We start from the raw sequence: 22997 nt of genomic DNA, 5'->3' as shown, positions 1-22997 counted from the left end.
TATGCACAGGCTGAGAGTGATGGTTTCTATCTTTAACAAAATAGGAAAGCACTTTTATGGATAAGTCAGTTATATAAGGAGAAGATGCACTTTATGATCTCTTACATGGACAAAAAGAATCTTAATTATGATTCTAAATAAGTTAACAAATTTATGATTTCCATGTTCAGAGACAAGTGCTTTTATCCTTGTTATATTTAAGCTTTTCAGATACCCAAAAGATACCTTTCTGGAATTTATTTAATAATTTTATCAATGTCAATAAAGTTTTTCACCACCACCAGCAGTAAAAATACTTTTTCTCTCTCTTAAAGTTCTTAAAATCAAATATTTAGGGATGAAAATTCTTCACCAATATAACTCTGCTGCTGGAAAAACTTGAGTTTTCTCTTTTTAAAAAAAGGAAAACAATATCAGAACCTTTGGTCTTACAAAAAGGTTGACTTCTTTCATTTAATGATGTTGTGATTTGCAAAGAAAATATTCTTAAGTATATCAATCACTTTTAATCTCTTTTTTGTTATTAAAATGCAAACAATATAATGGTATTTATAAAAAATAAAATTTACAGGAATGACTGTCACTCAGTCCATCATCTGCTGTGTCCTACCAAATTGTTTTTATACTTTTTTACTCCTTTGGAATGACTCCAGTGTCCAAATTCATTCAAATTCTGATTTAGGGATTACATTTTTTATAAAGCATGAATTAAAATGTAATGAGTTATCTACCATTTCAATACTCAGTTTCCACTATTATCAGGAGTCTAAAAATAAGTTTACATTGATTAATAATCTCAACACAAGATAATAAAAACTAAACCCATTTCTGCTAATGCGCATTATATACCAAGTTATAACATAAATATCCCAATATATGTCTTCAATATGGAATAAAAATTATCAAATAAGCCTATGGATCAAAAACTTCAGTTGTATAAGAATCACATCAATTGCTCTTTAAAATACAAATTTTTCCCTACTACCGATTTTGGAAATTCTGAAGCAGAGTCTTGAACCAGCATGTTTAATGTAAACTCCAAGTACTGCTAATGCACTTAGTATTAGCAGGTCTAAGAATAGGCTCACCATAGACTGGAGGATTTGCCCAGGACAGGCTCAGTTTATATCTATGGTCTTGTATACTTCTTCACAATGCCTTTTTACTCTCAGAGGTGTTAATATTGAATGATAATTTATCCTCCCTAACTAGCAATAATTTGAGAACTGGCATAGAGGAAGCTTCATCACTGGCTTCATAATTCTGGCTCGAATTGAGGATTGTTACTTACAGAATTATACAGGGACAACTATTAGGCAAAATACTAAAATTTCTTTCATGTTTTCATGTGTCTGTTTTGCCACCCTTTTTGAATTTCAACTTCTCTGGACCTTACTGTGTTCGTGTTGATGGATGACACCAAAAGATAAATCCACGACTAAGACATTCATAGCTCTCATAAGAATTTGCATATGAAAACAGCCCATACACTGGTATAAAATAGAGATGAATATAAGGGACTAAATAACCAATTGTATAAATGCTCAGTAAGAAATTTGGGAAGTTACTTATACAAGAGACATGCACAGAACCTTCTCCCAAGAAGACAGACAAATGGCTAACAAACATATGAAAAATCCTTATTATCCATAATCATCAAAGAAATGCAAATCAAAACTACCTTGAGATATCACCTAGTCCCAGCAAGAATAGCCCACATCACAAAGTCCCAAAGCTACAGACACTGGCACAGGTGTGGAGAGAAAAGAACACTTATACCCTGTTGGTGGGATTGCAAAGTAATACAGCCTCTTTAGAAAGAAGTATGGAGAATCTTCAAAGAGCTAAAAGTATACCTTTCATTTGATCTGCCAATCCTATTTCTAAGTATCCACCCAAAAGAAAAAAAATTATTTTACCATAAGTACATTTGTACTAGAATGTTTATTGCAGCTCAACTCATAATCACCAAGGTGTTGAATTAACTCACGAATGGATAAATAAACTGTGGTATATATGTGCCATGGAACACTATGCAGCCATAAAGAAAGATGGAGACCTCACATCTTTTGTACTTACCTGGAAGGATCCACAGAGCATCCTCCTAAGTAAAATATTACAAGAATGGAAAAGTAGGCATTCAATGTACTCAATACTAACATGAAACTAGTAGATGGACAAGTACATGCCCAGTCCACAGGAGAGAAAAACACATTAAATTGAAGAAGGGGGGAGGGTGAAAGGGAGGAAGTATGGTAAGCTCTCACCTATTCAATGTAGTGGTATATACTACACTTCTGCAACTTGGACTTTACATTAGGTAAACACAAACAATGTGTCTTATTGTATGTACCCTTATATTAATTTGAAATTTAAAAAAAGAAATGCTACATACTGAGAAGAGCTGAACAATCATATCTTTAGTCTCCATCCAGAGAAATATAAAGAAAGAACAAAGTTAACGAGTAAACTTTACTGTTCTTCTCTGCAAAAGTTTCTTATAGCCAATGGAAATAGACTATAGTACTGTGCATAAAATAGAAATTAAAAGCGTTAGAATGGTGTGGAAGGTTTACTGAATGAGTAAAAACTAAGTTGGTTTTCTCACCTAACATTTTTCAGATGCTGTAGCAGCTCAGCATCAGGAATTCAATCTCTCAACACAGGTTTTAATAAAATGGATTCCCTGACAAATAAATACCTGCTTAATGAACCATTATGATAATTCTAAGAAAGTCAAAAAGAAAAAAGTCTGTTCTAAATTAAATAAGCAAAAATATCAGGCACATTTCTAGAAAAGAATTCTTAAAACTGTTTAAATGTACCACATGAAGTAATACAAATATCTTTCAAAAATAAATTTAAAAATGTAAATATAAAATACAAAGAAAACCCACCTTCCCAGAGGAGTCCAAAGAAACAGGTGGTTCCCCTGCTCGATCTGCAGATCCAGGACACGGAGAAAGACCGGGACTGAAAACCATTAGGTCTGTCTTGGAGGGACCCTCCCCAGAGCACACCCTCTGGCGCCTCTGCTGCGAGTAAGACCAACTTCCTATTTGGCTGGAGCTCATCACTGTGGGATTCCCAGCCCTACACTTGCCCTCAGTGGGTGGCGCCGAGCACCTCAGCGCCGTGTAAAGCAGCAGCGTGAGCACCAACAAGCTGGACACCGCGCAGATGGCGATGATCAGGTACACGTTAACATCCATCACCATGGCCTCCGGGCCTGCAACCCCAGTAGACGCCAGAGAAGAGGCTTTCTGCGTCTGGCCGCTCTCCACCAGTGACACCAACACGGTGGCCGTGGCCATCAGTGGGGGCTCACCGTGGTCCTTCACCAGCACCAGCAGGCGCTGGAGCGACACGTCGGCATCATCGAGGGCACGTGTCGTGCTGATCTCTCCGGTATACAGACCCACACGGAATGGACTGCGTGTGCTGCCAGCCGCAGGCTGCAGCTCGTAAGACAACCATGCATTGTAGCCTGAGTCAGAGTCCACCACGCGCACCTTTGCCACCACGTGACCCGCCCCCACTGACCGCGGCACCAGCTCAGTCACCGTGTGGCCACTGCCACCAACCCGAGGCGTCAGCAGCTTGGGCGCATTGTCGTTCTCGTCCAGCACGAACACCTGCAGCGTCACGTTGCTGGCCAGCGGTGGCACGCCTGCATCGCGCGCGCTCACCTGGAACTGCAGCAGCTCCAGCTCTTCGTGGTCCAGAGGCTGCAGCGCGTACACCTTGCCGCTCTCCGCGTGCACAGACACGTAGCTCGACAGCGCTCGCTCGCCCACCCACCTCTCCACCAGAGAGTAGGACACCAGCGCGTTCTCCTGCGTGTCCGCGTCCCGCGCTGACACGGTGAAGATGTGACAGCCCGGCGGGTTGTTCTCCTTCACGAACACAGTGTACTCCGGCTGTGCAAAAGCCGGCGCATTATCGTTCACATCAGCCACCTCCACAAACATGCTGGCCGTGGCCCACAGTGAAGGTGAGCCCCCGTCTCCAGCGGTCACCACCAACTCATAGAAGGAAACAGTCTCCCGATCCAGGACGCCATCCAGCATCAATGAATAGTAATTCTTGAAGGTGGACACCAGCTTAAAGGGGACAGAAGGCGTCAAGGAGCATGTCACCTGTCCATTTGCACCTGCATCTAGGTCAGTCACACTGACAAGTGCAATAACTGTTCCCATTTGTGCATCCTCTTTTACAGGAAGCTGGAGAGTTTTGACAGTCAGCTGTGGAGCATTGTCATTTTCATCCACAACTTCCACAAGAACTGTACAATGACCAGAGAGTGGTGGGAATCCTTTATCAGTAGCCTGTACTTGAATCTTGTGGGCTTTACTTTCCTCAAAATCAATTAGTCCTATCACTGTAATTTCCCCAGTTATGGGATCTATGTGGAATTTGGCTTTCATATTCAATGAAACATCACTTGAGAATGAATAAATAATGTCCTTATTCAAACCTTCGTCTAAATCTGATGCATTGAGTTTGATTACCAATGTTCCATTAGGTACATTTTCTGGTAATTTTACTTTATAGAGTGTTCTGTCAAAAACTGGGGCATTATCATTGGCATCCAGCACTGTGATGAGTAGCTGAACAGTGCCAGTCAGTTCGGGTTTGCCTCCATCAGTGGCCATAAGCAATAAATGAAGCTCTGGGTTTTCTTCTCTGTCTAAAGGCTTTCGTAATACAAGTCCAAGAGGTTTTACCTGCTCATCCTTGGTTGGTACGTCCAGCGAGAAATATTCATTGGGGCTCAGTCTGTAAGTGAGCAGAGCATTCTCCCCGATATCTGCATCGGTTGCGCCCTCTAGTGGAAACCGAGAGTCAAGCACCCTGGATTCCGCGAAGAAGAGATTCTTTTGTGGAGCTGCGAACACAGGCGGGTTGTCGTTAATGTCCTTCACCTCCACCTCCACATGGAAAACCTGAAGCGGCCTGTCCACAATCACCTCCAGGTGGATGCTGCACTCCGCGCTCCGCCCGCACAGCTCCTCCCGGTCAATCCGAGAATTCACAAACAAAATGCCATTCTGCAGATTTACCTCCAGAAGGTCACCGCGGCCTTTGAAATCCAACTGCAATGGGCGCTGCACCAAATCTGTCGGCTGCAGCTCCAGATCCTGCGCGATGCGGCTCACAAAGGTGCCGTGTTTGGCCTCTTCCAGGACCGAGTAGCGAAGCTGGCAGTTTCCTGCCTCCCAGACTGCTAGAATCAGAAACGAGAGCAGTAGATTCCTGGTCTCCGGGTCTCCTTGACCTGAGCACAACATTTCAAGTACTTGGTCTGTTTATAATTAGTGAGAAATGCCTAAAAATTAAGAGAAATCCTTTGATTTCGTCAACTCCATCCTCCAGTGTTCGCCACTGTTCAGCACAGAGAGTAAAAAGAATGGGGCGTATTACCCCGTGGGAAAAAAGATGGCTGTATTTGTCTTGATTCAGAGAGAACTTCGCAGCAAAGAGTGACATCACGTGGCCCAAAGTGTAAGTACAAATTTCATAATAAAACATTTCTCCATTATTCTGCAAAACTTTATTTTCAGTCTCTGAATTTTTTATTTAATCATTACTAAAACAGAAGATCTCGTTTTCTTGCTAGAGGCATCTTAGCAAACACACAGCCCCTAAAATTTAGTAGGACCTTGAATGTGGTGGCCTTCTTAGGATGGAGAAAACTTTCCACATAATTTTAAAATAATATCAGGAATGAAGTGCCATTCACAATAAAAACATCCATTCACTTAAAAAAACACACAAATTTTAGACGGGAAAATTCTTTTGTTCTGGAATTCAGAATCTCCCATATGGATCCGTTTGGGATTCTGATGTAAAATAACTCAACAGGTCATTATCCGTAGTAAATCTAGAAACTTAGGAATCTACTAATGAAAAAGAAACTTGCTCATTTCTGAAAAAAGAAATCAAGAAAAATGAGTAGCCAATTGAAGTAGAGTTTTCTTGGATAATTTTATGAATTGAAGATGTATGGAATATTTCACAAAAAAGTAAGATTTGCTTTAAGGTCTTGCAATGGACAGAAAATATTTTCTGTTTTTCTCTTCATAATCTGTTTCCAGAAACATGTTGCATTCCTTCATCTCCATAATTTAATCCTTTACAAGTCTTATCATTTATGAATAAGCTCTTCTTTATAATCTAAAATATAGTTTGTATTATATTTTCATAATACATTTTATTTATTATTTCATTATTGTTCACCCTAAGTACTTTGAGCAATTTCTGTTTTTAAAGTTATGTTTGGGACTCTTTTCCTGCCTATATTTTACAGAGTTCTTGTGCATTTTATTATCTTATTCCAGAGTGCAAATAGATCAAATAAATCTAGATTTTAGTGCTTCTCAAGTCTAAAGGCAAAATCATGACAATTTATTGTGTCATTGATATTTCTGCACGTCTATCTTTTCTTTCATATTCTTACTAATAACAGCCTAAGAGGTGCTTTTTACCATTGCTGCTATCCTTCATTATTGCAGTAGCTTCTTAGTTCATCTTCCCATTCAGCCTTTTTGAAAAGGCCTTGTGTTACTTTTCTCAAAATATTTTGATAGCTCTCAATTAATTCTGAAGAGAATCCAAACTCCTTAATCTACTCAAAGTCACTAAGTCTAGTACTCAAAATCAAGAGATTTTCTCACATTACTTTTTCTGCCTTTATTCTATGCAAAATATAGAATAAATTTCAAAAATATATACACCATATATTTTAACCAAAGTATAATTTTCCATGTTTCCAGTCATATTGATGTCTTTTGTTTTCTTCAATTTTGCGTGTTTTCTCCTTCACATAAATGTCTGTTATTCTCAATATTCTCCCAGGGGAAATTTAGCCATTTAAAAACCATACTCTTTCAAGTGTTCCTTCAAAAAGTCAAATAGAAAGTGATTTTCTTTCAACTTCAGCCTCACTATTATTTACCTCTTTCGTGCCTGTTATAATTATCTTCTCTTGCATTGTATGACTCGTTCTTCATTTTTACTTCAAATTTTTGAAGCCAGAGGATGAGTCTTGATAATTCAATGATTTCTGAAGACTAGTAACTATGGTCTTCTCTACTTGCTATGAAAGTATATTTTAAAGTTATTATACAATACTGTCTATACAAATGGTTTACTCCTTTTGAATTGGACTGTAACACAATTTCATTTTAAAACATCATCAAAATATTATTGTATATGTCTATTTAAGAAAAACACTGTTAGTAAAAAGAAACACATAAAAATTTCTGAATCTACTCAGACCCCTGAGGCATTTCAGGCAACTTATAAATATGGGAAAGAGACTACTATTAACCTAATAAGGTAGTCCAGAATTCCCTCAAGGGGACTTTAATCTTTGTAGACCCCCATTTTTTTACATTTGTGGTGATAATTTGACTTTACAAAACATATAAAAACTGACTTCTAGATTTTTCATTTTGCCACACAACATCCAAAATATTGAGATATCCTGAGTTAATCTGAAAAAATGACTTTTCAAAAAATAATATTCACATACAATTAGATGAATATGGAAGGCCATAATGACTTTCAGACATTTTAGGTTTTCTTTCTTCAATCATTCATTTACTTTCCTCTTTGAGAATAATAATAACTAAATTTTATTATACCACTTGCCAGACTTTATCGTAAACAATTTATAAATATTAATTTGCTTGATTCAAAAAATCTATGCTGTAAAATTTAAATTTATCATGCATAAATGAAAACCAACGAACTGAATGACAAATACTTTACCAAAGACTACACATTAAAAAAAATGGTAGAGGAGGAATTTGATCCAGGGAACTTTACAACCCATAGTGACCCTTAATGACTAACTTACAATGCATCTAAATTTAAGAAATAGTTAATAGCTAAAATCATTACCATAGTTAGAACTGTGAAAAGTATTAACATATAAGAAATAGGTTTAGACTCCCTCATTGTGAAAAGCATATGAATATGAAATGTGAATATCAATTAGACAGTTGGAGGAACACAGAACTAAACTGATTGAAATGGTGAGTTATCAAATACAATGCAAGATAGTAGAAAGTACCCCTTTTTTCTATTTATGGTATTTTTAAAAAACAATTAAACATTTAGGAGGAAAATTCAGTAGTAAGGTTATACCTGAGAACAAGGTAGATATACACGGACTAGGAAATATAAGAGTAAGATTACTTTCACAAAGGAAAAACTTCACATTTTATTCAAACAGTATAATAAAGATAAGCATATAGAAAAGACAAAAGCTCTTAAATTAAAATGTCTCATATTACATAATATGTTTTTAACAGCCAAATAAAATTCTAAACATTAACAGAGATTATGAGAAGTAGAAAAATCAAACACAAAATAATTCTGCTTTTAGATTACTTCCGGTTGGGCAAGGGGCATATAATGTGATCATAAATGATTATACTAATGGATCCTACTGATAAGATTAAAAACTATGTCAATAGCAAATTATAAGAATTCAGAGTCCCCAAAACTCTTCATTCCCTTTCACTAAGTTCTAGCAATCTCCAAAAAGTAATACCCTTAAAATTTAATGAGTATTTAATATCAAAGCAGGTCAAAAAGTCTTAAGAAGCAAATGTAAAAAGACAAGAAGAAGAACTAAAAGAAAAAAAGGTTGAAAAACAACAAAATTTTTGGACTTTTTAAAGATTTATTCCAGAATACTAAATGTTTCTACATGAACTAATCACCAGGATCAGACTGGATACTCTGTGTACTGAAGATTTTTAAATTATAAATTTAGTCTGCAAGAATGGAATTACCATGTACAATTTTTCTGATCAAAATATTTTGCTAAGTCATATATTAAATATCATCTTAATGTAAAATATTATTGATAACATTCCAACTCACGTACAAAAGACTGAAATTATGATTAGAGTTTACCCAATACTTGTGAGACCAAAGGTGATTATTTTCTAAACATAAGTGCTAAAAAAAGTTAAATTGTTGACAAGACACCTGTAAAAAATCATCTAAGTGTATAAAAATGTCTCCAAATAGCAATATGTTCTAAATGAGACTGGACTAAAAGGAATATTTTTGTTCCCCCTTGCTTTCATTTTAGCTGGTTCATAATAAAATTAGGAAGACAGTGAAAACGATGAAATTTTGGAAGGAAATTATTCTGTACTTTATCTATGAACTGCTTAGCTCCACAATAGGGAAACATTAAAGATATTTTTGACTATCAGACACTACAAAGGCGGATTAAAAAAATAGACAAGCTGAGATCTAAAAGTAAATAAAAATAGGCTGGGCAGGGTAGTGCATGTCTGTAATCCTAGCACTGTGGGAAGCCCAGGCGGATGGATCCCCGCAACTCAGGATTTGGAGACCAGCCTAACCAAGAAGCAGACCCCAAGGCTACTAAAAATAGAAAACCTAGCCGAGCGCCTCCAATCTTGAGTTAGAGATTGCTGTGAGCCATGACACCACAGCACCCTATTAAAGGCAACAGAGTGAGACTGTCTCAAAACAAAAACAAATAAACATAAAACCAAATAAAGTGAATAAAAATAAATATGTATATAAGAACAAGATAATACCTGCATTTAAAAAGTGAATTTTAACGTACAGCATATAAAATAAGATTAAAATTTCAGAGGATAATCCCCTCCCCCACCCCCCAAAAAAGGCTTTGGAAGAATACATTTCTACAAAACTCCAAATACACTGGATGTTATTGGAGTATTGTTAAGAGAAGACTGAACCAAAATCAATATTCAATACAAAAGGAAACTATCCAATGATAACGAGTTTGAGAACAAACCCAATCTGTAGAGAATGGTTAATAATGTATTAAGGCTCTAAGAAATAAATTGTATGGGGTTTTTAAAAATTAAAACAATGTTTGAATATTGACTCTAAATATGCCCAAGAATGTGAAACACTTTAAAAGTAATTTTAGTTTCCACAAACATAATTCATAATTTCTAAATATAAATGGACTTACTTTAAGGCCATGATCAACATTTAAATCTTGCTGTTCACCTGCATCCCCTGATCTCAGAGTCGGTGGAAGGCTGGGGCTGAAGGCCATGAGGTCGGTCTTGGGCAGCCCCTCTCCAGAGCACATCCCCTGCCTTCTCTGCTGCGAGTTTGACCAGCTCCCCACCGCGCCGGAGCACATCAGCCTGGGTTTGTTCCGCTCGCCCGCGCTCGCGGCGGGAGGCGCTGAGCACCGCAGCACCGTGTACAGCAGCAGCGTGAGCACCAACAAGCTAGACACCGCACAGATGGCGATGATCAGGTACACGTTGACATCCACCAACACCGCCTCCTGTCCTGCGGCCCTCGAAAATGCCCGTGAGGAGGCCTTTGGCGCCTGGCCGTGCTCCACCAGGGACACCAGCACCGTGGCCGTGGCAGTCAGTGCTGGATCTCCGTGGTCTTTCACCAGCACCAGTAGGTGCTGGCGCTGAGAGTCCTCCTCGTCCAAGGCGCGCATGGTACTAATTTCGCCCGTGTACAGACCCACGTGGAACGGGCCGCGGGCATTGCCTTCTGCTGGCTCCAGCTCATATGACAACCACGCGTTGTAGCCTGAGTCCGCGTCCACCGCGCGCACCTTCGCCACCACATGGCCCGCCCCCACTGACCGCGGCACCAGCTCAGTCAGCATGTGGCCACTGCCACCAACCCGAGGCGTCAGCAGCTTGGGGGCATTGTCGTTCTCGTCCAGCACGAACACCTGCAGGGTCACGTTGCTGCCCAGCGGTGGCACGCCTGTGTCGCGTGCGCTCACCTGGAACTGCAGCAGCTCCAGCTCCTCGTGGTCCAGTGGCTGCAGCGCGTACACCTTGCCGCTCTCCGCGTTCACCGAAATGTAGCTCGACAGCGCGCGCTCGCCCACCCGCCTCTCCACCAGCGAGTAGGACACCAGCGCGTTCTCCTGCGCATCCGCGTCCCGCGCAGATACAGTAAAGATGTGGCAGCCCGGCGGGTTGTTCTCCTTCACGAACACGGTGTACTCGGGCTGTGCAAAGACCGGCGCATTGTCGTTCACATCGGTCACCTCCACGGACACACTGGCCGTGGCCCAAAGTGAAGGCGAGCCCCCGTCCCTTGCCGTCACCACCAACTCATAAGCTGACACACTCTCACGGTCCAGGGGGCTGTCCAGCACCAACGAATAGTAATTCTTGAAGGTGGACACAAGCTTGAAGGGAATGTCGGGCGTCAGGGAACACATAACCTGCCCATTGGCACCTGAATCAAGGTCGTTCACACTGATCAGGGCAATGACAGTGCCGAATTGGGCATCCTCTCTGACAGGCAAGGATAAGGAAGTCAATGCAATCTGGGGGGCATTATCATTTTTATCCAAAACTCTTATTAAAACAGTGCAATGACCTACCATTGGAGGGTGGCCTTTGTCCGTCGCATCAACACGGATTTTGTATAAATTTACTTGTTCAAAATCCAAATTACGTTGAATTACTATTTCTCCAGTATTTGCATCTATGCTAAATTGATCAATAATCATGGTTGGAACAAGCCTATTAAAAGAGTATGAAATTGCCGCATTTGCACCTTCATCGCGATCAGAAGCATTCAATCTGATAACTGTTGTTCCATTTTCCGCGTTTTCAAATATTCTTACTTCATATTCAGATTTTTCAAAAGTAGGAACATTATCGTTGACATCCAGCACGGTGATCAGCAGCTGAACGGTGCCTGTAAGGTCAGGTTTGCCTCCATCAGTGGCTGTCAGGAATAAACTGTGTGCTGTAGCGGCCTCTCTGTCCAAGGGTTTCCTTAATACGAGCTCAACCAGTTTATTTTCCTCGTTCTTTGCTTTTACATCTAATGTAAAGTAATCATTAGAGCTAAGGCTGTAGGTTAAAACGGAGTTAGCGCCAATATCTGCGTCCGACGCGCCCTCTAGCGGAAACCGAGAGTCTGGCATTCTAGATTCTGAAACAAACAGCTTTTGTTCTTCTAATGGGAACACAGGCGGGTTGTCATTTATGTCCTTCACCTCCACCTCCACATGGAAAACTTGAAGCGGCCTGTCCACTATCACCTCCAGGTGGATGCTGCACTGCGTGTTCCGCCCGCACAGCTCCTCCCGGTCAATCCGAGAATTCACAAACAAAACACCATTCTGCAGATTTACCTCCAGAAGGTCCCCACCGCCTTTGGACACTACTCGGAAAAGGCGCGGCACCAGCTCCACCAGCTCCAATCCCAGATCCTGAGCGATGCGTCCCACAAAGGTGCCGTGTTTGGCCTCCTCCGGGATGGAGTAGTGAAGCTGGCCGCTCCCAGCCTCCCAGAATGCAAGGAGCAGAAGAGAGAGCAGCAAACACCGGGATCCCGGGTTTCGTTGCCAGGAATACACCATGTTAAGTACTAGTTCCCTGTCAGAAAATCTTGTCTTAGTTTAAAGATGAACTACTGTGTTCTCTGGAGTCTTTTAATCCAATTCCGCGGCATCTGCCATTGTTTGCCTTTTAGAGACAGATACTGTCGGAGGAACGACTTTGGAGCTCGGCTAGCCAGAACTTCTTGGTAGACAGCGACATCCTGTGGCTTCCAAAGGTAATGATAATATGAATTTATTTCCTCAGTATGTCGGTTCTTTCTTTTACGAAGTATTTTCTTTCCCTTTATCCTACTTTAATAGAACACCTTAACTTTATCAAGTGGAGAAGCATTATACCGTTCTTGCCACTTACAGTAATTTAATTTCATCTAGTGATCTCTTTCTTCATAAGGAAAGGAGTTTCTTCCCAGAATTTTTAAAATTGGTATCAATTAGCAATAAATTTAAATATGATCTAGATATGTTGGGGATATCAGAAGCCATGGATATCCTTCCATGGATGTGGAAAGAATGCGGTCACCGGAAATAGTGGTATATATTACTCTTAGATGAGTATATAATTCTAACTTTTCCAAATTTTATCTTCTTCTAGATTATTGTTAAATTTATTCTTTTCTGTAGTCAATGAATGTCAAATTTTCTAAAGTTTTATTTACTAATGAAAAATATAAATGCACATTCTTTACAATATTTCTTGATATCTCTGCCACTTGTCAAAATAGCTCTCTCACTTAAAATACTTCCTTCAGAGATTTCTCCGCCACAACAAACCCTAGCAATATTTCTATCATTGGCTTCTCTGTTGGTTCTTCTTCCTGCTGCTAAAAAATATGGATATTTTCCAAAGTTATACCTTTAGTTGTATTTTTTCTCTATCCTTTTTTAAGTGTTTCTATTTCCAGACCTTCAATTTAGCTTATTATTTGAAGTATTCTTAAATCTATATCTCCAACCCCCTATTTCCATCTTCTACATGACATTTTTACCATTATACCCTAAATCATCTAGAAAACAAGTTGACTAAAATCAAAAGAACATCCAATTACTAATCACCCAAAATCAAAATCTTTTAAAAATCACAATTCTTATACCATGATCTTTCTACAAACATACTATGCATATTTTTATGACTTCTTTGTCTTGCCTACCATATTTAAAGTTTGCATACATCCCAGTTCTCCTTTCGTATATCATAATTTCATTGTTATGTGATAATTTCATGAGTACAGCTTTCATTGGATCGCAATAAAATCTATATTGAGTTTGTCTTTCTATTGACCGACTGGGAGATACATATGAGATGATCTTCTCAGTAACCACCTTCTAATATGCATTATATTTTACAGAAATATGTTGTCTCTTCCTCAACACACTTTGTTCAAAATTTTTCTTCAAATTTGTCAAAGTCCATCTCAAGAGTAAATTCTCCATATGTTTATCATGAATGCCTACACAATAGGTAATTAAGAGTTCCTTTGAATTTCTACAAAATTTTTACAAAAAGCAAGTAAAGTAGAAAAGGTGAATAAAGACATTTCATGGTAAACAAATTTATCCTCACATTTTTCAAAGACTATTTCTGTAGTTGATTCTAAAGAATAGCAAATTTTTTGCAAAGAAAATGGCGTGAGGGACTTTACCAACAGGGAAAAAATTCCATAGCCAAGACAAAAGTCAAAGAGTTTGAACATCTGAAAACTATTTTAGCTTTTTAAAAAGAGTAATGATGACTGGTGAATATAGATTGCTAAGGAAAATAATCAACATCTATCATTTCCCAAGATAAGTAGGATTTTTTAAAATTCTTTAAAATATGCCAGGAAGTTTTTCTGGAAAATGCATGCATGTAAGCATAAAAGAAAATAAGTAAAACAATAAAAACAATTACAATTACCATCACTGAAAGTCTAGAATATTTATAAATCTTTTCCCAAAACTGAGTATTATTTCAAAAGGAGCTTAAATTTGGTCTCTTTATGGTGAATGTGAATTTACTTGTCACTAGTAATTCTAGTGATCATTAAACAAGTTCTTGAATTTTGTTGAAAACAATAAAAAGCAAGATATCCAAAAATGAAATTCCTAAAGAACCAAATTATTTGTAAATTTTAAAAAGAAGTTTTGGCAATTAAGTTATTGTTTTTGTTTATTCCATAATAGAGAACTGGATGAATAAATCATGATGTATCCTTACAATAAAATAAGATGCAGATATAAAAAACTGAAAAATACAATAAATACAAAGAATGAGGAAACACTTATGAAATCATATGACATACAACCAATATACAATTTAAGGTGGAAAAACAAAAAATGCAGAAGAGAAGGTTTATAGTGCAATTACTTAAGGGTTTGGGTTTTTTGTTTTTGTTTTTTTTTAAGAAAAGCAGGCTTCAGAAAAATGGCTCATGCCTGTAATCCTAGTACTTTCAGAGGCCAAGGCAGAAGTATTGCTTGAGGCTACATCTTTTTTTTTTCTTGAGACAGAGTTTCACTATGACGCCCTCGGTAGTGCCTTGGCATCACAGCTCATAGCAACCTCAAACTCTTGAGCTTAAGCAATTCTCTTGCCTCAGCCTCCCAAGTAGCTGGGACTACAGGCGCCCCCCACAGCGCTGAACTATTTTTCTGTTGCAGTTGTCACTGTTGCTTGGCTGGCCCTGGCTGGGTTGAGCCCGCCAGCCTTCGTGTATGTGGCCAGCACCGAAACTACTGTGCTATGAGCGCCAAGCAGAGGCTACATCTCTTGATAGCAGCCTGAACAACATAGCAAGACTTTGACTTTACCAAAAATAAAAAAAAAAAATTGGCTGGCTGTGGTGATTCACACATGTATTCATAAGTACTCTGGAGTTAAGAGGATCATTTGAGCCCCAGAGTTTGAAGTTGCAATGAGCTATGATTGTGCCACTGCACTACTCTCTAGCCCCAGCAACAGTTAGACCCTGTCCAAGAAAGAGAAATGGAAGGAAGGAAGGAAGGCTGTAAACATACACATACATGCATGACCTTGTTATTTACAAAAGAAATTGAAATTGCTTCAGGAATTTAGAAAGGTAAAGTGAATGGTTAAGGATTGGAGGTGGCAAGGAGACTTTACCACATGTATATACTAGATTTCATTCCTTGAAATTTTGGTTGGTTTGTTTCTGTTTTTGTTTTAGGGTGCCATAGTGTCATGGCTCACAGCAACCTCAGATTCCTGGGCTCAGTTGATTCTTTTGCCTCAGCCTCTCAAGCAGCTGGGACTAGAGGTGCCTGCCACAACACTGGCTATTTTTAGAGGTGGAGTCTTGCTCTAGTTCAGGCTGGTCTCCAACTAGTGAGCTCAGGTGATCCACCCCCACTCAGCACCCCAGAGTGCTGGGATTACAGGCCCTCATTCTTTGAAATTTGGAAGGTGAATATATTGCCTGTACAAACAAGGAACACAGTAAAAAGACTATTTAACTGTCATTTAAACTGTTTTGTTGATTTGCAAATATTCATTCATCATGAACATAGCACAATTCAATAATGTAAGTTTTAAAAAGTCAGTACAACACATATGTGATGAAGATGAGAAGATAAATTGGTGTAATAAGAAATTAAAATAATTCAAGTACTACACTAAACATAAATGGGCAAAATTAAACATGTGATATTGAAACACATTTTATAAAATTAGAATAATATGTAGAATAAGTGTTAGGTCAAACTACATCTCAAATTTTTTATTATAGCATTTATTAAGATTGACTAGAAAAGTATGGACATGTAAACATTTGGTTTTGGAAATACACTATATAATAGGAAGATGGATCCATTCTTTTCTTTTTTTTTTAATTTTTTTTTTAGAGATAGAGTCTCACTGTACTGCCCTCAGTAGAGTGCCGTGACGTCACACGGCTCACAGCCACCTCTAACTCTTGGGCTTATGTGATTCTCTTGCCTCAGCCTCCCAAGCAGCTGGGACTACAGGCGCCCGCCACAACGCCCGGTTATTTTTTGTTGCAGTTTGGCCGGGGCTGAGTTTGAACCCGCCATCCTCGGCATATGGGGCCGTTGCCCTACTCACTGAGCCACAGGCGCCACCGGATCCATTCTTTTCAACTAGAAAAATCTTCCTCCCAAAATAGAAAGTAAGCAACTTTTGATCTACAGAACTGCATGCTCCAAAAGAAAAAGTACATACTAAACAAATATAATTCTAAATAGTTAATTTGGACAAACACGGCACAACATTGAAAAATTATATAGAAAAGAATCAACTAAAAAGAAGAAATCACAAGGAATATTTAAGAAGAAATGCTGAAATAAATATTATTAGATTGCTGGAAACAAGATTATTATGACTCACATTCTCTGTAGAGGTGGAACCCTGAGGAAGACTGGGGCTGAAGGCCATGAGGTCAGCCTTGGGTGGACTCTCTCCAAAGCATACTCTCTGATGCCCATGCTGTGAGTTTGACCAGCTCCCAGCTGTGCTGGAGCACACCAGCCTGGGCTTGCTGGGCCTGCACGAGCCCTTGGTGGGTGGCGTGGAGCATCGAAGTGCGGTGTACAGGAACAGTGTGAGCACTAACAGACTAGACACCGCGCAGATGGCAACAATGAGGTATGCATTGACATCCATCAGCGATGGGTCTGGCACCGCATTGCCCTCCAATGCCCTAGAAGAGGCCTTTGCCACCTGGCTGCTCTCCACTAGTGACACCAACACAGTGGCAGTGGTCGTCAGCACGGGCTCACCATGGTCTTTTACCAACACCAACAGGTGCTGGCGCAGAGTGTCCGCTTCGTCTGGGGCCCGTGTGGTGCTGATCTCACCAGTGTACAGACCTACACGGAACAGGCTACGCATACCTGCTACAGGCTGCAGCTCATAGGAAAGCCATGCGTTGTACCCAGAGTCCGCATCCACTGCCCGCACCTTCGCCACTACATGACCCGCGCCCACAGACCGTGGCACCAACTCGCTAACTGCACCAACGCCCATGTCAGCCCGAGGCGCCAGCAGCTTGGGTGCATTGTCATTCTCATCAAGCACAAACACTTGCAGCGTTACATTGCTGCCCAGAGGTGGCACGCCTGCGTCCCGCGCGCTCACCTGGAACTGCAGCAGCTCCAGCTCCTCGTGGTCCAGCGGCTGCAGCGCATACACCTTGCCACTCTCCGCGTGCACCGACACGTAGCTCGACAGCGCGCGCTCGCCCACTGGCCTCTCCACCAGAGAGTAGGACACCATTGCGTTCTCCTGCGCATCCGCATCCCACGCCGACACTGTAAAGATGTGACAGCCCGGAAGATTATTCTCCTTCACGAACACGGTGTACTCCGGCTGTGGGAAGGCTGGTGCGTTATCGTTCACATCGGCCACCTCCACAGACACACTGGCCGTGGCCCACAGAGAAGGCGAGCCCTCATCTCGAGCTATCACCACCAACTCATAGGCAGACACACGTTCTCGGTCCAAGGCGCTGTCCAACACCAAAGAATAGTAATTTTTGAAGGTGGATACAAGCTTGAAGGGAATTTGGGGCGTCAGTGAGCAGGTCACCTGACCGTTGGCTCCAAAATCTAGGTCAAACACGCTAATCAATGTGATGACTGTGCCTGGTTGGGCGTTCTCGGAGACAGGGAGAGACAGTGAAGTAATAGTCAACTGTGGAGCATTGTCATTAGCATCCACAACTTCCACAAGAACTGTACAATGACCGGCCAGTGGTGGGAAACCTTTATCAATAGCCTCTACTCGAATTTTGTAGGCTTTACTTTCTTCAAAATCAATTAGTCCTGTCACTGTAATTTCCCCAGTTATGGGGTCTATGTGGAACTTGGATTTTACATCTGGAGAAACATCACTAGAGAAAGAATAAATAATATCCCCATTCAAGCCTTCATCTAAATCTGATGCATTGGGGTTAATCACCAGCGTCCCAATAGAAACATTTTCCAGTAATTTCACTTTATAGAGTGTTCTGTCGAAAACTGGGGTATTGTCATTGGCATCCAGCACTGTGATGAGTAACCGAACAGTGCCAGTCAGTTCGGGTTTGCCCCCATCGGTGGCCATGAGCAATAAATGAAGCTCTGAAGCTTCTTCTCTGTCTAAAGGCTTCCTTAATGTAAGTCCAAGAGGTTTTACCTGCTCATCCTTGGTTGGTACATCCAGCGAGAAATACTCATTGGAGCTCAGTCTGTAAGTGAGCAGAGCATTCTCCCCGATATCTGCATCGGATGCGCCCTCTAGTGGAAACCGAGAGTGAAGTGGCCTAGATTCCGCGATGAACAGATTCTTTTGTGCATCTGGGAAAACAGGCGGGTTGTCGTTAATGTCCTTCACCTCCACCTCTACGTGGAAAACTTGAAGCGGCCTGTCCACAATCACCTCCAAGTGAATGCTGCACTCCGCGCTCCGCCCGCACAGCTCCTCTCGGTCAATTCGAGAATTCACAAACAAAATGCCATTCTGCAGATTTACCTCCAGAAGGTCCCCGCGGCCTTTGGACACCACCCGGAACAGGCGGGGCACCAGTTCCACCAGCTCCAGCCCCAGGTCCTGCGCGATGCGACCCACGAAGGTGCCGTGTTTGGCCTCCTCTGGGATTGAGTAATGGAGCTGGCCGCTCCCTGCCTCCCAGGATGCTAGAATTACAATAAACTGCAATAGATGCCGGCTTCCTGGGTCACATCCACGGGAGCACACCATTTCAATTTATTGGCTTTTTATTCTGTTCAGCGAAACTTGCCTCCAAATGTATAGCAATCTTTTCATCCCTTCATTTCAATCCTGAAGCGCTGGTCATTGTGGAGCATCCGAAGGAGAGTGGAGTGTCTTTCCAATGGGAAAACAAATGACTAGGTTTTGTTGATAATGAACGAATTTGTGGTAAAGAGCGACATCATGTGGCCCACATAGCAAGTACGAATTACAAAAATCAGTAAAATGAAAAGCTCTATTTCAAATACTGAATTTTTTCTTCATTGTTTTCAAAGTGTAGGACACCATCTCTCATGCTTACTATAGGCATTCTTAGATAATTAGTGGCTTTTGAATATTTCATGTGACCATACCTGTAGTTTTCTCATGCCTTGAAAAACGTTTTTCCACACACTTTTAGATAAAGACAGAAACCTGCGTGACTAAATCATTTAAAATTTGAACAATACTATGTTCAAATTCCTTTGCTCTAGAGTTCAGTAAACTTCACGTTCTTAGATTCAGTATCCTGTTAAGGAAACTTCTACTAGGGACCAGGATCGCAAGAATCTACTAATGGAAGAGAAACAAAAGGTTGGGTTTTTTTTGGGGGGGGGGCTGTGTTTTGTTTTGTTTTGTAAAGAGGTAGGAAATATTAACTACTATTGAGATACTTTTCTCAAGAAAACAAAATAATAAAGGGTTTTGGAATCTTTGCAAAGGTAAAATTTGTATTAAGTAAACTTTTTGAGGAGGAAGTATTCTAAATTTTTCTCTTCATCAGAATTTATATATTCTGTTACAGGACTTCATAATTCCATATTTGGTTGCTCTTCTATTCTTTCTAAGCTTTGTGTTTTATGAATACATAACTGTTTTTACAGTCTCCAATATGATTTGGATTATTTCTTTCACAATGTAACTATTTCATCTGATAAATTTTAATGCTCACCCATAATTCATAGAGCAGTTGCTTAATCACTTCTTGAGATATTCTATTCTTTTTGTATCTACTTTATAGAGCTACTTTTCTTGAATATTTCACTTCAATGTTCCTAGCTGCAAGTAAAATAATTACATCTGTATTCTAATGCTTTCTTAAATGTTTTTGTTTCAGTTTTTGTTTTTTTTGGCCAGGGCTGGCTTTGAACCACAGGCCCCACCCTTAAAGAAGTTTTTGTAATTGCTATTCTCCTGGAGTATTACAACAGCTTCTTACGGTGTCACCTTGCTTATTCCAATCTTATTCATCCTGCACTTAACCCTTATAGTCATCTTTCTGAAACACTTATCCTATTGCTTCACAATTTTTGATAGCTTTCAAATGGCTTTTGAGAAGTGTGAAAATTTCTTGGTCTAGTTCTCAAAGTTATTCAAAAGATTTTTCTTGTATTGTTTTTCTTGCCTTATTTCTTTTTTTTTTTTAATTAAATCATAGCTGTGTACATTAATGTACTTATGGGGTACAATGTGCTGGTTTATATACAATTTGAAATACTTATATCAAACTGGTTAACATAGCCTTCACCACACCTTCTTAATTATTGTGTTAAGACATTAATATTCTACACTTAGTAGATTTGACATGTACCCTTGTAAAATGCACCATAGGTGTGGTCCCACCCATTACCCTCCTTCCACTCATCTTCCTCCTTCCCCTCCCTCCCCTTCCTCTTCCCCCTTCATTTTGGGCTGTAGTTGGGTTATAGCTTATGGGAACCTCATACTGTAACCAAAGGGGACCATTCCTTGTTTCTAGTTATATTTCGGATTTTCTGTGTACTAATTTGTTTTAGCTACTCTCTTCTCAAGAATGTCTATTTTTCTTCATAGTTTCATATTTTCCCAGGGCAAACTCCTCCATTTCAAACCACTAAAATTATCATAACTTTTTTTTTTTTTTGAGATAGAGTCTCAACCTGTTGCCCTGAGTAGAGTGCCATGGTGTCATCATAGCTCACAGCAACCTCCAATCTTGGGCTCAAGTGATCTTCTTGGCTCAGTTTTATCTATTTTTAGTAGTGATAGGGTCTCATTCTTGCTCAGGCTGGTCTGGAACTGTAAACTTAAGCAATCCACCCGCCTTGGCCTCCAAGAATGCTAGGATTACAAGTGTGAACCACGACTCCTAGCCAAAATCATCCTAATTCTTGATGGACTCATTCAGTAAGAGAAATAAAGGCAGAAGTTTTTTCTTTAATTCTCATCACACTGTGATTTACCTTTCTTACACCTCTTATTATATTTTGCCTTCTATTGTGATCATATTTACATAGGACACATATCTTTATCTTTCTATGAAATTCTTGAAGTCAGAAACCGGGTCTTGTTGATTTGATGATTCATGGTAGGCACAGAGTGATATTCTTAGATACTCTTCTACAAATTTTCTTTTAAAAAATTTATTACTAAATAGTAATGGCTATAGTTCTTCTTTACTTCCTAAGAAAGCATGCTTTTTAAGGTAGTTAGATATCATTTTCCATACTAATGATGCTCTTTATTGATTACTATGTGTATAATCAGAGTAATGTTCTCACTCTTAAATATGTGGGAGGTGTTTTGTTTTTTTTTTGCATTTTAGTGCAATATTAACTATGTGTTTGAAGACATGGTAGCTCACACCTGTAATCCCAGCATTTTAGGAGGCCAAGGCAGGAGGATTGCTTGAGCCCAGGTGTTTCAGACTAGCCTGGGCAACATAGCCTCCACCTCTACAAAAAAATCAAAAAATTAGCCACAAATGGTGGTGGCTAGTGCCTGTAGTCCTAGGTGCTCAAGAGACTGAAATAGGAGGATTATTTGAGCCCAGGATTGTTTGAGGCTGCAGTGAATTATGATCAAGCCCCTGTACTTCAACCTTGTCTAAGAAAACCCCTTAGAACTGAATAAAACACTATATGACAGAATTTGTGTAATATAGGTAAAGCAGTACTTAAAGGGAAATTGAGTTTTTATTTTTAAAAAATCAGAGAATACTATATGTATGTATGTATACGTGTATATATGTACATATGCATTTCTTTTTTTAATCTGAAAAAGGTGGCTCATGACTGTTATACCAGCATTCTGGGAGGCCCAGGTGGGAGGATCAATTAAGACCAGAAGCTCAAGATCAGCTTGGGCAACACAGGCCCTCATCACCACAAAAAATTAAAAAATTAGCCAAGTGTAGTGGTGCATGTCTGTGGTCCTACTTACTTTAGAAGCTAAGGCAGGAGGATGGCTTGAGACCAGGAGTTTAAGGGTACAATTGGCTATGATCATACCACTGTACCCAATCCTAGGTGACAGAGCACAAACCCATCTCTAGAAAAACCAAACAAACAAAAGAAGAAAATCATAAAAGAGGAAAGAAAGAAATATAAAATTAAAAGCAATAATAAACCAAAATTTTGGACCAATCCCTCCTTTCAGCAGCATATATACTAAAATTGGAATAATACAGAGAAGATTAAATTGGTTCTTGCACAAGGATGACACGCAAATTTGTGAGGCATTCCATATTTTAAGATAAAACTTTTTAACCAAAATATGTTAGGATTCTCTGAACTGCAGGCACTCACAATTATATCTCATTATTATAATGTGTAAATTGAAAAATATTCAAATTTCAGTAAGATTAAATCACTGTTCCAATGACTGTTAATGATAAGGTAAGGGAAACACAGACTATAGATAAAAGAATGAGAAATCTTAAGTAATGGTAAGTCATGATTGTCAAGATATATTATTAAATGAATAAAGCAAGATTAAAAGCAATACTAATATGTTTTTTAAAGGAGTAGAGAAGTTCATTAACATATAAAGAAAATATCTCTAGAAGGATACCCAAGAAATAAGAATGTTCAAAGTATTTTTTTGTAGAGACGGTCTCACTTTATTGCCCTCTGGTAGAGTGCCATGGCATCACACTGCTCACAGCAATCTCCAACTCCT

At 39.6% G+C, this 22997-nt stretch overlaps 3 protein-coding genes and 1 non-coding gene across 6 annotated transcripts in view; 1 reads left to right on the top strand and 3 right to left on the bottom strand.

The window, feature by feature from the left end:
- The window catches only part of LOC128569335 (protocadherin alpha-C2), a 181865-nt gene that overhangs the window by 133345 nt on the left and 25523 nt on the right, over positions 1-22997 (bottom strand). The window contains exon 1 of one of the 3 annotated variants that reach the window (XM_053567515.1): positions 16716-19174. The exons of the other annotated variants lie outside the window; for them this stretch is intronic. Coding sequence (XP_053423490.1) covers positions 16716-19067 — 2352 coding nt within the window. The 5' untranslated portion in view covers positions 19068-19174. Of the gene's footprint in view, positions 1-16715; positions 19175-22997 lie in introns of those variants that run through there. 3 annotated transcript variants of the gene reach the window in all.
- LOC128569209 (protocadherin alpha-9-like) lies at positions 2984-5375 on the bottom strand. The gene is given in 2 exon segments (XM_053567341.1): positions 2984-3019; positions 3021-5375. Coding segments are annotated over 2 exon segments (2307 nt in total). The 5' UTR covers positions 5292-5375.
- On the bottom strand, positions 10054-12448 carry LOC128569208 (protocadherin alpha-8-like). Its single transcript, XM_053567340.1, is given in 2 exon segments — positions 10054-10125; positions 10127-12448. Coding segments are annotated over 2 exon segments (2340 nt in total). The 5' UTR covers positions 12395-12448.
- Positions 22466-22569, top strand: LOC128569381 (U6 spliceosomal RNA). Its single transcript, XR_008375343.1, has one exon. It is a non-coding gene; the product is annotated as a U6 spliceosomal RNA (small nuclear RNA).

Source organism: Nycticebus coucang, chromosome 17 (assembly GCF_027406575.1).
Source record: "Nycticebus coucang isolate mNycCou1 chromosome 17, mNycCou1.pri, whole genome shotgun sequence".
NCBI classification, from domain to species: domain Eukaryota; kingdom Metazoa; phylum Chordata; class Mammalia; order Primates; family Lorisidae; genus Nycticebus; species Nycticebus coucang.
The sequence above is the reverse complement of the archived record's forward strand: the minus strand, read 5'-3'. Positions and strand labels throughout refer to the sequence as shown.